The sequence below is a fragment of the Saccopteryx leptura genome, chromosome 3 (genome assembly GCF_036850995.1).
Source record: "Saccopteryx leptura isolate mSacLep1 chromosome 3, mSacLep1_pri_phased_curated, whole genome shotgun sequence".
Taxonomy (NCBI): Eukaryota; Metazoa; Chordata; class Mammalia; order Chiroptera; family Emballonuridae; genus Saccopteryx; species Saccopteryx leptura.
In genome coordinates, this window is record NC_089505.1 from 114,727,281 (window position 1) to 114,743,841 (window position 16,561).

The 16,561-nt window shown below is 42.5% G+C and overlaps 1 protein-coding gene across 3 annotated transcripts in view; it reads left to right on the plus strand.

The window, feature by feature from the left end:
* The window catches only part of ZMPSTE24 (zinc metallopeptidase STE24), a 45,683-nt gene that overhangs the window by 1,435 nt on the left and 27,687 nt on the right, over positions 1-16,561 (plus strand). The window contains exons 2-5 of one of the 3 annotated variants that reach the window (XM_066375969.1): positions 1,576-1,722; positions 13,234-13,320; positions 14,802-14,918; positions 15,888-16,040. In XM_066375969.1, coding sequence (XP_066232066.1) covers positions 1,576-1,722; positions 13,234-13,320; positions 14,802-14,918; positions 15,888-16,040 — 504 coding nt within the window. Of the gene's footprint in view, positions 1-1,553; positions 1,723-13,233; positions 13,321-14,801; positions 14,919-15,887; positions 16,041-16,561 lie in introns of all 3 variants that reach the window. The other 2 variants (XM_066375971.1, XM_066375970.1) reach the window with 2 other exon arrangements.

Below are 16,561 nucleotides of genomic sequence, written 5' to 3' on the forward strand. Positions count from 1 at the left end.
TAAGATGAATAACATTGATTTCTCTGATCTATTGTTCTCTGACCTAATAGCTCTTTGAATAGCTTCATTGGTACAGAATCTTGTAGGCCTGCGGAAGATAACTTAATGTAAAGTAAGTGCTCGGTGTAGTATCTAAATTGGAGGTAGGGTATTAAACATCTTTCTGTCTTACTTTAATAATAAGCCTAACCTGGACAGGCGGTGGTGCAGTGGATATAGTGTTGGACTGGGACACAGAGGACCCAGGTTTGAAACCCCGAAATTGCCAGCTTGAGCGAAGGCTCATGTAGTTTGAGCTCAGCTCAACAGCTTGAACCCAAGGTCGCTGCCTTGAGCAAGGCGTCACTCACTCTGCTGTAGCCCCCCCCTCAAGGCACATATGAAAAAGCAATCGATGAGCAACTAAGGTGCTGCAACGAAGAATTGATGCTTCTCATCTCTCTCCCTTCCTGTCTGTCTGTCCCTATCTGTTCCTCTCTCTGTCTCTGTCACACACACACAACACACACACACACACACACACACAAAATAATAAGCCTAGTTAGAATAATTACTTTTCTATAGTGTCTTCTTTACTCAGTTATACTTTCATGTAATGCCTTTTAATGAGTTTTTGGTAAGTTGTACAACAATAAATATAGTAACCATTTGTCTTAAAACTGTTGTAGAATATACTGTCCATTATATTGTTTGGTATCTGTTCCCTGTATTATGTCCCATGGGCTGAAGTTACCTTTTAGAATTTGGTATAATGAGAAAGTTTGTCTTTCTTAAAGACCTAATGTTTCTGTTTTTCCTTAAATTTTCCTTAATTTGGCTTCTAGGACCAAATTTAATTATTAGCCACAGTACCTGTTAATACTCGTGGTTAGCATATTTGCTTCCTTCTCTTTTCCATGAATTTGTTTTTCTTATGTTATAGGATATATGTTATACCTGAAAGTTGTGATGTTACATTTTGGTTTACATAGGCAAACTAAAATGTGATGACAAAGGCCCTGGCTGGTTGGCTCAGCGGTAGAGCGTCGGTCTGGCGTGCGGGGGACCCGGGTTCGATTCCCGGCCAGGGCACATAGGAGAAGCGCCGATTTGCTTCGTCCCCCCCCCCCTTCCTCTCTGTCTCTCTCTTCCCCTCCCGCAGCGAGGCTCCATTGGAGCAAGGATGGCCCTGGCCCAGGCGCTGGAGTGGCTTCCCCGGAGGGGCGGAGCATCGCCCCCACAGAGCGATCCCGGTCGGGCGCATGCGGGAGTCTGTCTGACTGTCTCTCCCCGTTTCCAGCTTCAGAAAAATACAAAAAAAAAAAAAAAAAATGTGATGACAACCTTGATTTTAATTTTACCTGGTCAACTAGCCTCAGATTTTCTTGTTCTTCTTTTACTTTATTGCATTTGTTGTTTTAGTAGACAGTGTGCTTAATCAAGTGCAATATTTGTGTGTGTATAAAGCAAATTGAATAAGCTTGAGTGACAAGTTATTGCTATAAACTATTCGATATTTAATTATAAGTGACTACTGTAATAAATAATGAGTTGGTTTGACTGTTTCATTAAAGGGTTCTCTTCAAAATATTTCAGAGACGGATATATAAAACAACAACTCATGTACCACTGGAATTAGGACAGATCATGGATTCAGAAACATTTGAGAAATCGCGACTGTATCAGCTAGATAAAAGTACCTTCAGCTTCTGGTCGGGACTGTATTCAGAGATTGAAGGCACTGTAAGTAATTTCTTTCTTTTTTCTTTCTAAGTTTTTAAAAAGATATTTTATTTATTGATTTTAGAGAGGAGAGAAAGGTGGTGGGGGAGAAGAGGGTATGTGCCCTCATTGGGCAAACACAGGGTTTTGAACCACTGACCTCAGCATTTCAGGTCAACATAGCATTCCAAGTCAACATTTTATCCACTGCACCACCACAGGTCAGGCAAAAATTAACTTCTTGAAGAGACAATCTACCAAATTGTTTAATACTTTGTAATGGTTGTTCTCCTTTTAAAATCTTTGTGATACAAAAAAGGGTACCACATGTACAAATTCAAGAATGCTTTCCTGATCTTTGTTATTAATAGAACAGGTGTGAGCAAAAGAGGCAGAAACAGAACTGTGTAGTTATGATCTCATTTATATGTGGAATCTAATGAACAAAATAAGAAACAAAATAGAAACAGACTTACAGATACAGAGAACAGACCTGAGAGCTGTCAGAGGGGAGGGGTGGAACTGGGTGAAAAAAAGTGAAGGGATTAAGCAAAAAAACCCTCACAGACACGGACAACAGGATGGTAATGACCAGAGGAAAAGGGGATGGGGGAGATAGAAGAGGGTGAAGGGAATAAATGATGGTGGAAGGAGACTTGGGGTGATGAACACACAGTACAATATACAGATGATGTACTATAGACTTGTATATGAAATGAAACCTGTATAATTTTATTAACCCCAATAAATTCAATAAAAAAATATTTTAACTTTCTGGAAAACAATTGTAGAATATGGTAACTGTCATCCTGGGGCCAGGTATGAAGAAGAACCTTATGATGTAAGTGATTCTTCTCAATATACAGATGATGGATTATATACAGATGATGGATTATAGAATTGTATATGAAATGAAACCTGTATAATTTTATTAACCCCAATAAATTCAATAAAAAAATATTTTAACTTTCTGGAAAACAATTGTAGAATATGGTAACTGTCATCCTGGGGCCAGGTATGAAGAAGAACCTTATGATGTAAGTGATTCTTGTAGCAATGCCTAGTCTTCATGCCTCTTTTTTGTGTATGTGTGATAGAGATAGAGACAGGCAGGAACAGACAGACAGGAAGGGAGAGAGATAAGCATCAATTCTTCGTTGCAGCTCCTTAGTTGTTTTGTTTTTTTTTTTTGTTTTTTTTTTTGTATTTTTCTGAAGCTGGAAACGGGGAGAGACAGACAGACTCCCGCATGCGCCCGACCGGGATCCACCTGGCATGCCCACCAGGGGCAATGCTCTGCCCACCAGGGGGTGATGCTCTGCCCCTCCGGGGCATCGCTCTGCCGAGACCAGAGCCACTATAGCGCCTGGGGCAGAGGCCAAGGAGCCATCCCCAGCGCCTGGGCCATCTTTGCTCCAATGGAGCCTTGGCTGCGGGAGGGGAAGAGAGAGAGACAGAGAGGAAGGAGGGGGGGGGGTGGAGAAGCAAATGGGCACTTCTCCTATGTGCCCTGGCCGGGAATCGAACCCGGGTCCCCCGCACGCCAGGCCGACGCTCTACCGCTGAGCCAACCGGCCAGGGCCTCCTTAGTTGTTCATTGATTGCTTTCTCATATGTGCCTTGACCGTGGGCCTTCAGCAGACTGAGTAACCCCTTGCTCAAGCCAGTGACCTTGGGTCCAAGCTGGTGAGCTTTTTGCTCAAACCAGATGAGCCCGCGCTCAAGCTGGTGACCTCAGGGTCTCGAACCTGGGTCCTCCGCATCCCAGTCCGACGCTCTATCCACTGCACCACCACCTGGTCAGGAATTCATGTCTCTATATTAACTGTACAGCCTATCTTCCACATTGCAACCAAAGGAATTCTGAAGAAAATTTTGGTTATGTTATTCTCCTACAGGATGAAGTCCAGATTTCTTTGCCTGTTTTATGAGATCCATTTTGCTTACTTTAGTCTCGTCTTTTTATTCCTTCCCCCAAATTCTGTTCCTTCTTTACTGTACTCATGTCCAACTTAGTTTCCTGTGACTGAGTCTTTTTACATGCGGGCCTCTCTGTCTGGGGTGCCCTTCCTCTCACTCTTCGATGCCACTCTGTGTCACTGGACGCTGATTGATCCCTACTGTTCCATTAGATCCAGCTGAGATATCATCTCTTCTATGAAGCCTTTGAAATTCCCCTGTCCCTCAAACCTGCATAAAGTAACATCCTATCATTATCCCCGTCGGAGTACTTACCAGATTGTATTGAATTTGCCTGTTTAGTTGACAGGCTTATAGTTCCTTAAATAAAGGGTACTTTTCAGTCTTGTTCAGCATTTTATACCTAGTGCCTGGCATAGAATAAGCACGTAGTTCATATTTATTGAATGAAACAGTGAGTGAAAGATCATTTTTACTTAGCAAAACAGGGCCAGTATTACCCCCATGCTAAAAAAAAAGAGAAGCCTTATAGTGGAGCATCGTTTCTCTGTTTTTCATGTTTTCCCTTAGTCCCTGGCCCCTGGCCCTTGACCCCTGACTCCTGACCATGTAACTTTTTAGACATTTTTTTTCTAATCATCCCTCTATGAAATTTTAATACCACAAATACACTGTATATCTATTTCTGTATCATATGTATGTCTATCTGTGTTTTATAAAAAAGTGAGTAAAATTTTTTCCACTCTAAATACCAGTTTCTTGGTTTTCCACCCCAGGAGCATTGAAAATGCATGGTGTAGAAGTTAAGAGTAGGAGGCTTGAGTTTGAATATCAGCTCTACCATGTCAGCTATGCGACCCCAAGCAGGTCCTTCAATATTTTGTGTCTCAGTTTTCTCATCTGTTAAAATTCTATGGTAATAATAGTTCCTCATTCATAGTGTTGTTGAGAGGATTAAATGAGTTAATATATGTATATAACATGCTTAGAACAGTGCCTGATCCATTGTAGGTGCTCCTAAGGGTTGCCTGTTATTACTTTTATCATGATCTTTTAGAACCCCCAGTACCACTGAGAGAAAGGTTCCTAAACTGAAAATAATTGAAATTGGCTCTCAATTGTTTCATCAGTTAAAGGGAAGAAATTGGTTGTTGGTAGCTTTGTTAAGTGATGATAGAATTAATTCATCTGGTCACAAAATTTGCCTTGACAAATATGTAATAGTAAGACTAATGTGGTTAGAACCAAGTTATTAGAAACCTCCAATTTCCTCAAGGTGATGAAAAATGGCAAAATTTTGGAAAGAGTTATATCTTGCTTGGTATTAAAGAAAATTCAATAAATGTTCTGAAAAATCAAATTGAAGTGGCTTTCGGGGTAGACAGCGAATGCTAGTAATTAGTCTTTTTAAAAATTTTATTTAGGAAATTAAATTTAATAGGGTGACACTGATCAGTAAGAGTACATAGGTTTCAGGTAGACATTTCTATAGCATTTGAACTGTTGATTGTGTTGTATGTCCATCATCCAAAGTCAAATCTTTTTTTTTTTTTTTTTTTTTTTTTACGAAGACAGAGAGTGAGTCAGAGAGAGGGATAGACAGACAGGAACGGAGAGAGATGAGAAGCATCAATCATTAGTTTTTCATTGCACATTGCAACACCTTAGTTGTTCATTGATTGCTTTCTCATATGTGCCTTGACCATGGGCCTTCAGCAGACTGAGTAATCCCTTGCTCGAGCCAGTGACCTTGGGTTCAAGCTGGTGGGCTTTTTGCTCAAATCAGATGAGCCCACGTTCAAGCTGGCGACCTCGGGGTCTCAAACCCGGGTCTTCTGCATCCCAGTCCAACGCTCTATCCACTGCGCCACCGCCTGGTCAGGCAGTCAAATCATTTTCCATCACCATATATTTGTTCCTCTTTCCTTCTTTCCCCCACTCTCCTCCCCCATGATAATTAGTCTTTTCAATATTGATTTTCTTTTTTTTTTGACAGAGTCAGAGAGAGGGATACATAGGGACAGACAGACAGGAAGAGAGAGAGATGAGAAACATCTTCATTGTGGCACCTTAGTTGTTCATTGATTGATTGCTCATATGTGCCTTGACTGGGGCGCTACAGCAGAGCGAGTGACACTGCTTAAGCCAGCGACCATGGGGTCATGTCTATGATTCCACGCTCAAGCCAGCAACCCCGGGCTTGATGAGCCTGCTGGTGAGCCTGCACTCAAGCCAGGGACCTCAGGGTTTCGAACCTGCGCCCTCCACGTCCCAGTCCGACTCTGTCTACTGCGCTACTGCCTAGTCAGGCTCAGTATTGATTTTTTAATTACATTTTTACTAGCCTAAGCCAAGTTTAGTTACTTAGATGATGAAACTTGATGCCTTCCAACCAAGTCAGGAAAGCTAACATTGTTATGGATTATATTTGACTTGGGTTAATTTATCTGAAGTATTTCTTCTGTTAGAGGCAGGGCCTAATTAGGAAATCAGCCTTCGGAGAAAGATAGAAGTAGAGGTGGGAAATTTAGACACTGTCATCTTTCGTCATTGATGTTTGATTCTTTTGAAGTTCTTTGACCTACTCCCACAGGGCCATTATAAAATGACAGAAAAAAATTTTTTAGTCTCCTTGGTTTCATTAGTAAACAGTTCCAGGAAAGATGGGCAGTAGTTTGGTTGTTATGGTCGGTGACCATGGGAATGGTTCAGGAAGTGATAGAGATAGGGAGAGTACGTATATAGAATGAGAGCTTTGTAATCAGTGGCTCAGACAGGAAGCAGTACTAATGGGCAAAAGCTGGGAACACTAGTAATCGTAATAGTTGTATGGGTAATGAGTTTCACTTCATATATTGTTTTTATATTTATTGTATTGTTTGCTGCTTACAATAGTGCTTTGAAATAGAAAGTATAGGCATTATTATTCCCTTTTTGTGGATAAGAAAGCAAAGGCTCAGAGAAATGAAATGGCTTAACCATTTAATGGCCAGTGGCACTAATAAATGGGAGAATGTGTTTCAAACTCTGCTCATCTGAGTCTTGAAACTCTAGAGACTACAACTTGAATGTGCTAGATTAATCCTTGGGGAATTAGTAGCTACATTTACCATTAGATAGGAAGCATTTTGTGTTACTTTGAAATCCTGTTCAGTTTGGAAACCAATTCATTAATCCTTATATTGTGTTGATTAAAACGGGCTTATATGCTTTGATCACAAAGAGCAAGTACAAAGATTAATTTAGACCTTTTTTTTTGACGTGGTACTTTTTTAACAGAAACAGAGAGCGAGTCAGAGAGAGGGATAGATAGGGACAGACAGACAGGAACGGAGAGAGATGAGAGAAGCATCAATCATCAGTTTTTCGTTGCAACACCTTAGTTGTTCATTGATTGCTTTCTCATATGTGCCTTGACCGTGGGGCTACAGCAGACTGAGTAACTCCTTGCTCGAGCCAGCGACCATGGGTCCAAGCTGGTGAGCTTTGCTCAAACCAGATGAGCCTGTGCTCAAGCTGGCGACTTCGGGGTCTTGAACCTGGGTCCTCCACATCCCAGTCTGACTCTCTATCCACTGCGCCACCGCCTGGTCAGGCAAGTTGGTACTTTTTAAAAAAATTTATTTTGTTTATTTGTTGACTTTAAGGAGAGAGAGAGAGAGAGAGAGGCACAGGAACATCGATCTGCTCCTGTATGTGCCCTGACCAGGAATCAAACTAGCAACCTCTGTGCTTCAGGAGAAAGCTCTAACCAACTGAACCATCCAGCCAGGGCTGTCTTGGTACTTTTTACCTGAGGGAACATAAGCAGAGGTCTTGTGTGACCATAGATGCCACTGTTACCACAAATATGACAGAGCATCCAGAGAGAAAATGTCCAGGCTTTCGGAGACAGTTTTCTGACATCTCATAGATGACAATAAGGAACCCTCTCAAGAAATGGAATGTCTGGGAAGTAGAGTAGGGCAGAGTAGAAAAGTTCAAACTCAAACTACCCTGGCCGGTTGGCTCAGCAGTAGAGCGTCAGCCCGGTGTGTGGAAGTCCTGGATTCGATTCCCGGCCAGGGCACACAGGAGAAGTGCCCATTGGCTTCTCCACCCTTCTCCCTCTCCTTCCTCTCTGTCTCTCTCTTCCCCTCTCACAGCCAAGGCTCCATTGGAGCAAAGTTGGCCCGGGCACTGAGCATGACTCCATGGCCTCTGCCTCAGGCACTAGAATGGCTACAGTTGCAACAGAGCGATGCCCCAGATGGGCAGAGCATCGCCCCCTGGTGGGCATGTCCGGTGGATTCTGTTTTTGTGCGTGCTGGAGTCTGTCTGCCTCCCTGCTTCTCACTTCAGAAAAATACAAAAAATAAAAAATAAAAGAAAGAAAAGTTCAAATTGTTGCTTTTTAAATTTCTGCATGTTTCTGAGTAGTTTAGTCTCTGTGAGCCTCACTTTTCTCCTCTTTTAAGATGAGAAGTAGAAGCTATTAAACCATATTGCATATGGCTTATGGCAAGGACTAAGAGAGTAAAATAATGTAAATGAACCACTTAGCACAGTGCACTTAGTACAGTGTTTTTTGTTTTTTGTTTTTTGTTTTTTTTGTATTTTTCTGAAGCTGGAAACGGGGAGAGACAGTCAGACAGACTCCCGCATGCGCCCGACCGGGATCCACCCGGCCCGCCCACCAGGGGCGACGCTCTGCCCACCAGGGGGCGATGCTCTGCCCCTCCGGGGGGTCGCTTTGCCGCGACCAGAGCCACTCTAGCGCCTGGAGCAGAGGCTAAGGAGCCATCCCCAGCGCCCGGGCCATCTTTGCTCCAATGGAGCCTTGGCTGCGGGAGAGGAAGAGAGAGACAGAGAGGAAGGAGGAGGTGGGGGTGGAGAAGCAAATGGGCGCTTCTCCTATGTGCCCTGGCCAGGAATCGAACCCGGGTCCCCCACACGCCAGGCCGACGCTCTACCGCTGAGCCAACCGGCCAGGGCCAGTGTTTAACAGCAATACTTAGTCATTGGTTTCTTTGGGCAAATTACTTTACCCTCTCTGAGTTTCAGTTCCCTCATCTATAAAGTAGAAATGACTATGCTCTTGCCCTGCCTGCTTTTTGAGACTAGGGAAATAATATATATAAAAGTACTGGACTTATTTTTGCTGATATCATTAGTTATTTTTATAGGACATTTCAAGGAGCATACTCAGTGAGATTATCAATATAAAGTTTACTGTTCACTGTACCTTATTTTTATTCCCCAGAGTATACTAAACAAGGCTGCAACAGCAGTATCTAGATGCATTCATAGATGTATTCAAAGTTTATATTAAAGCTACCCTTGATACTTACTTAAAAGCTAGATTTTTAATAATAAATGTTTCAGCCCTTCACCAAAAGCATTATAAATTTTTTATTGTGTATTAGTATTGAGAATAGGATGAAAGAAGTGCCATCCCAAGTCAATTAGTTCAACAAGTCAAGCATATACCATGCATTGATGCCAAAGCATGTCTTTTGGGAAAACAGGATTTACGTCTATGATTTGAGTTAGTTGTAATAAAGTGGAAATAGCTGGACATACAGCTAAGGAAGCCTTGAAAAGCAATTTATTAAAACAATGATTTTCACATTTTAGTGTACATCAGATTTATATGGAGATTGCTGGTCCTCACTTCCAGTTTCTAATTCAGTAGCTCTTGGGTAGAACCTGAAAATTTGCATTTCTAATACTTCCAGGTGATGCTTATACTGCTGTCCAGAGACAGTATTTGAGACCCATGGTATTAAAACAACCCAGCACATTGGTAAAAATCTAAAAGATGGATAGCATTAAGTAGGAGTGAGGGTGTGGGGAAACAGGAGCACTCAGGTACTGCTGATGGGAGCAGAATTTAGTATAAATACTTTAGAGAACAAGCTGGTAATATTGAATAAAGTTAAAACTCACTAAGAAGGAGCCTTGGCCAGCTGGCTCAGTGGATAGAGCATTAGCCTGCCGTATCGATGTCCCAGGTTCAGTTCCTGGTTAAGGCACTCAGGAGAAGTGACCATCTGCCTCTCTCCCCTTCCCTGAACCCCTACTCTCTCTCCAGCCAGTGGCTTGATTGGTTCAAGCATTGGCCCCAGGCACTGAGGATAGCTCAGTCAGTCTGAACATCAGCCTCAGGCGCTAAAAATAGCTTGGTTGATTCTAGCATCAGCTCCAGACAGGGTTGCTAGGTGGATCCTGGTTAGGGCACATGTGGGAGTCTGTATCATTATCTCTTCCTTCCTCTCACCTAAAAAAAACTCGGCCCTGGCCGGTTGGCTCAGTGGTAGAGCTTCGGCCTGGCGTGCAGAAGTCCCGAGTTCGATTCCCGGCCAGGGCACACAGGAGAAGCGCCCATCTGCTTCTCCACCCCTCCCCCTCTCCTTCCTCTCTGTCTCTCTCTTCCCCTCCTGCAGCCGAGGCTCCACTGGAGCAAAGATGGCCCGGGCGCTGGGGATGGCTCCTCGGCCTCTGCCCCAGGCGCTAGAGTGGCTCTGGTCGCAACAGAGTGACGCCCCTGAGGGGCAGAGCATCGCCCCCTGGTGGGCAGAGCATCGCCCCCTGGTGGGCGTGCCGGGTGGATCCTGGTCGGGCGCATGCGGGAGTCTGACTGTCTCTTCCTGTTTCCGGCTTCAGAAAAATACAGAAAAAAAAAAAAACTCACCAAGAATGTATCTAAAAAATATATACAGTGGGCTTGACCTGTTGTGGTGCAGTAGATAAAGTGTCAACCTGGAATGCTGAGGTTGATGGTTCAAAACCCTGGACTTGCCTGATCAAGGCACATATGGGAGTTGATTCTTTCTGCTCCTTCCCCCTTTTTTTCCTCTCTCTCCTCTCTAAAAATGAATAAATTTAAAAATAAAATGTAGAGTGTAAAACATTATACTACAATATGATGTCATTTACCGTATTTTCCCATGTATAAGACGCACATTTACCTGGAACATTTGGGGTCTAAAAACTGGGTGTGTCGGCCTGACCAGGCGGTGGCACAGTGGATAGAGTGTCGGACTGGGATGTGGACAATCCAAGTTCGAGACCCTGAGGTCACCAGCTTGAGCGCGGGCTCATCTGGTTTGAGCAAAAAGCTCACCAGCTTGGACCCAGGGTTGCTGGCTCGAGCAAGGGGTTACTCGGTCTGCTGAAGGCCCACGGTCAAGGCACATATGAGAAAGCAATCAATGAACAACTAAGGTGTCACAGCAAAAACTGATGATTGATGCTTCTCAACTCTTTCCGTTCCCGTCTGTCTGTCCCTATCTAACCCTCTCTCTGACTCTCTCTGTCTCTGAAAAGAAAAAAAAAAATAGTGCCCTATCAAGGGAAGAAAGTTGATAGTTGTAAAGACCAAAAAACGTGAGGCATCGGGGATTGTAATGGTCTAGGTTTCTCCAGAGAAACAGAACTAATAAACTGATGGGATTACTTAAAACCAAAACAAAACTGGGTGTGACATATACAGTGGTTGTATATTTTTTTACTTACATTTAAGAAGTGTGGCCATAGATGGAACTAAGGATGAGGCAATATATGAAGACAGTGATTTGTCATCAGACAAGCTAATGGATGGGAGTTTTGACAGTGATGTGGAGTTGTATGAATTTTATAATGAATACAACTTGAGTTTGATAACTTTATGTAATACTTTTTTTTATAAATTTCAGGCCCCAAAATTAAGGTGTGTCTTACACATAGGAGAGTCTTTTACATGGGAAATACAGTATATACATTCTTTAAAAGCACGGATAAACCACTGTATTATTTATGGATTCATATATAAAAATGCAAGGAACCATGTCTGAACTGGCAGGATATTGTGGTTCAGATCGTTTTGTTCCTGAGGCCCCACAGAAAGAAACAATAAAAATTGATTCCTTGACAAAATGAGTCCCACAAACTTAGTATCTGTCATGAGAAATTGTGTTTCTTCAGTATGTGTTCTCAGATTTTTTTTCTTTTTTTTTTTTTTTTTCTGAAGCTGGAAACGGGGAGAGACAGTCAGATAGACTCCCGCATGCGCCCGACCTGGATCCACCCAGCACGCCCACCAGGGGTCGATGCTCTGCCCCTCCGGGGCATCGCTCTGCCGCGACCAGAGCCACTCTAGCGCCTGGGGCAGAGGCCAAGGAGCCATCCCCAGCGCCCGGGCCATCTTTGCTCCAATGGAGCCTTGGCTGCGGGAGGGGAAGAGAGAGACAGAGAGGAAGGAGGGGTTGGGGGTGGAGAAGCAAATGGGCGCTTCTCCTATGTGCCCTGGCCGGAATCAAACCCGGGTCCCCCGCACGCCAGGCCGATGCTCTACCACTGGGCCATCTGGCCAGGGCCTGTTCTCAGATTTTTTAAATTTATTTTTTGACAGAGACAGAGAGGGGGACAGACAGACAGGAAGGAAGAGAGATGAGAAGCATGAGTTCTTTGTTGTGGCACCTTAGTTGTTCATTGATTGCTTTCTCATATGTACCTTGACTGGGGGGCTACAACGGAGCTAGTGACCCCTTGCTCAAGTCAGCAACCTTGGGCTCAAGCCAGCGACCTTGAAATTCAAGCCAGAAATCTTGGTCTCAAGCCAAGTGACCTTGGGCTCAAGCCAGCGACCATGGGGTCATGTCTATGATCCCACGCTCAAGCCAGTGACCCTGCGTTTAAGCTAGTGAGCCCACACTTGAGCTGAATGAGCTGCACACAAGCCAAGGACCTTGCATTTTTGAACCTGAGTCCTCCGCATCCCAGTCCGATGCTCTATCCACTGTGCCACTGCCTGATATGGCTGTATTCTCATATTTAAGAGCTGCTTCCTCATTTTAATGTCATAGAGACTTTGTAAATATCTGTGTTCACTTTATCTGCCCAAGACAAAGTGTGTGCTGAGAAAGAGGTGTACTTCTATGAAACCCTGACTCCTCCTCAGGATTCACCTTTTTCTTTCCTGGAGAAGGCACAGATAGCTTATTCTGTCCCAATTTGATAAGTGGACATGACTCTCTACTTACACCAATACTAATACTTTGTCCTGACTGAAGAGGTTGTTTGTTTTTAAGGAAAAGCCATTGATAGAGCTGTAAATCCTGGTTCAATTATTTTATTTTTTTAAAGATTTTATTTATTGACTTTAAAGAGAGGAGAGAGAGAGAGAAGGGCAGGGGAGAGGAGCAGGAAGCAACTATGCTCGCATGTGCCTTGACTAAGCAGGCCAGGGGTCTTGAGCCGGCAATCTCAACACTCCAGGTCGACGCTTGATCCACTGCGTCCCCACGGTCAGGCTATAAAGGCTGGTTCAAATTTTATTTCTGTCACTCGTTAGCTGTGGGGATTTTGGACAAGTTATTTAGCCTTTCTAAACTTATTTTCTGATTTAAAAAGCCTTTGTTGTCTTTTGGGAAAAGTTTTTATTTTCCTTTAAACAGCTTTATTGAGATATAATTCACATATCATAAAATTCATACATATAAAACGCACAGGCAGAAACCTTTCAACCATCTAAATTTAGTATCTCGGTTTGTATTCATCTAAATGCATATTCTAAGATAGGTCTTTTTTTCTTTATAACATGATAGTTTCTAGTATTGCTCAAATGTGAGCAAAGTATGCTTTGTTTTATAGCTTATTCTTCTCTTTGGAGGAATCCCTTATCTCTGGAGACTTTCTGGACGGTTCTGTGACTATGCTGGCTTTGGACCAGAATATGAGGTATGTACACCCTCTTCTTAGCCTCCTTGGCTCTGAAGTGGTATCTGTCCTTTGTAGGAACATTTCGTTGGTGAGCCTGTCATTGTCTCAGACACAAGGGTATTGGGTAGTGTAGTCTCTGGTTAGGCAGCTGAGTCTCACTACCTAAACATGCAATGAACGGGAAAGCATGAATTTTGTTGAACCCATACTAAGCAGGTATTCTGTGCCACACAACTTAGCAGATACTTCAGACAAAGACAGAGTGTGTATCTCTGTTAGTCTCCATTGAGCTGCGTGGTTTGACTAGCCACTCTGCCAAGAACTCCTGTTTAAGGCAACAGCTTAAACCTGAGACTTCCTACCTGTAATGTATGTTGGAACACTACTTCCTGACTTTTCCTTAGAAATTGCTAAGTCCAGTACCTCCTTCCCAATTCCTTTTTGAAATGATGAATCTCTTCTACATGTATAGGTACTTTGGGCTTTAATTCAGCTCATCTGATGTCCCTTCTCTGTATACCTTTTTAAGAGCCCCTCTTCCTGTGATATCTGTATCTTCACAGACACTTGCTCCTTGATCTGTTATATGTGGCATTGCAGTTTACTTATATATTCTCTGCATTGTTTCAAAAGGACATAAAGTGGTTTCTTTATATAATCATCATGACTGACTCCTTACTCAGTTCTCACCTTTTTTTTTGCATGAGAGACACAAACAGGGACAGACAGACAGGAAGGGAGAGAGACAAGAAGCATCAACACATAGTTGCGGCACCTTAGTTGTTCATTGATTGCTTTCTCATAGGTGCCTTGACTGGGGGGCTCCAGCCGAGCCAGTGACCCCTTGCTTAAGCCAGTGACCTTGGGCTCAAGTCAGTGACTATGGGGTCATGTCTATGATCCCACGCTCAAGCCAGCGACCTTGCACTCAAGCTGGTGAGCCCATGCTCAAGCCAGTGACCTCAGGGTTTCAAACCTAGGTCCTCTGCGTCCCAGTCTGACACTTTATCCACTGTGCCACAGCCTGGTCAGGCTGCTCTTTAGTTTTGTACAAAGAAATAAGACACTGATTTTTTTAATGTTTCTAATGGTTTAAATTATAGTATACAAGATGAATATGAGTTTTACATATTCAGAACTGATAGTAGGAGTAGCCAAAAATTTTAAAGATCACAGAACAATCATTTTTATATTGATATGAAGATATGTTGATAAACTAGGAAGAATGGAGGATATTTCAGAAGACTATAGATGAACAAATATCTTGATATTCAAATATTTTAATTGTCTATATGACTTCAGATAATTTTCATAAAGTGCCTGTGTAATAAAGGAAGAATTGTTTTATTGCTTCGTTTTCTAGCAAGTAAACTTTGAGGGTGTAGGGTCTACTAAGTACTCAGAAATTACTCATGGATTTGCTCACTAATAATTCATTTTAAGAATGAATTAATATTATACTATAAAAACTGCCATTTTTTTTTCCTTCCTGTATTTAGATCACTCAGTCTTTGGTGTTTCTGCTGATGGCTACACTTTTCAGTGCATTGACTGGTTTGCCTTGGAGTCTTTATAATACTTTTGTGATAGAAGAAAAACACGGTTTCAATCAGCAGGTATAATAGAGAATGCAAATATTCTCTTTTAAGATTCCCATTTTTAAAAAACCTATTGAGGGGAGAGAGAGAGAGAAACATCAGTTTGTTATTCAACTTATTTACTTACTCATTGGTTAATTTTTTATTTATTTTTTGTATTTTTCTGAAGTGAGAAGCAGGGAGGCAGACAGACAGATTCTTGCATGTGTCCAACCAGGATCCACCCGGCAAGCTCTCTAGGGGGTGATGCTCTGCCCATCTGGGGCATTGCTCTGTTGCAACCGGAGCCATTCTAGTGCCTGAAGCACAGGCCATGGAGCCATCCCTAGCGCCTGGGCCAACTTTGCTCCAGTGGAGCCTTGGCTGTGGGAGGAGAAAAGAGAGAGAGAGAGAAAGGAGAGGGGGAGGGGTGGAGAAACAGTTGGGTGCTTTACCTATGTGCCCTGGCCGGGAATCGAACCCAGGACATCCAAGTGCCAGGCCGATGCTCTACCACTGAGCCAACTGGCCAGGGCTCATTGGTTAATTCTTATATGTGTCCTGATCAGGGATTGAACCTGCATCCTTGGTGTATTGGGGTGATGGTCTAACCAACTGCGCTCTGTAGCCAAGACCAGTGTTCTCCTTTAAACATGAGGAAGTTTTGTACTCTTCTGCTAGTAATAGTTGAAAGATAATTTGCTATTTTAGAGCATGAATTAATTGAGAAAAAAATGGAACTACATATGGTAAAGATTGTAAAGTCTTGCATAAACTTTTCTAGCGGTAATGTCTAGTGTTTTTCAGCTAATAACAATTAAATGAGTTTATTTTAAATTGTAAAATGTAAGACATTTACTTATTGTCTTAGGTACCCAGTATCATATAATGTAGTTTCACTGCCTTTTAATTTTTAAAATTGCTTTAATAGTGTATCCTTTTTATTCATCTATTAGTTATTTAAAAAGCAGTTTCTCAGTTTCTTGTGATGATGTTTTCTCTTTTCAGACTTTGGGGTTCTTCATGAAAGATGCAATCAAAAAATTTATTGTGACTCAGTGTATTTTATTGCCCGTGTCTTCGCTTCTACTTTACATTATTAAAATTGGGGGTGACTACTTTTTTATTTATGCCTGGCTGTTCACATTAGTTGTGTCTCTGGTGAGTAAAATCTTTGTTTCATTTTCTTTTACAAAGTTCCTTGGTGCGATAAGCATGGTTTAGTCTTCATTAACATGTAAACAGTTCTTGAGAAGCAGATGAAATATAAATAGATGCCCCTAAAGTCCACTCCTGGTTTCTGCTTTTGGTTATAAAAATAGGAGAATTGACTCCAATATAGATATTCATCTCCTTATGGTGACTTTTACAGATCCTAGAAACTAGTTGTTACTTTTAATGATCCAGTTGTCAGGCAATTTTGGGCTATGCATTTATGAGTTGCCGCCAAGGTGGATGACACAGTTTGGTAAATTAGTGACTCTTGTCTGAGCTTCATTGACTAAAAATGATGGTGGTTTTGAAGAGAATAGATAGCAGAGGGACAAGAAGAAAGCATAAGCTTTTCCGGTTTTTCTTTGCCCTTCCCTTGCTTTTTCCTTTCTCCTCTCTGCCTTTTCTCTGTCTCCCTTCTCTGTTCCTTTCCCCTTCCTCCTACCTTCCCTTCTCTTTTTCTCCCACTG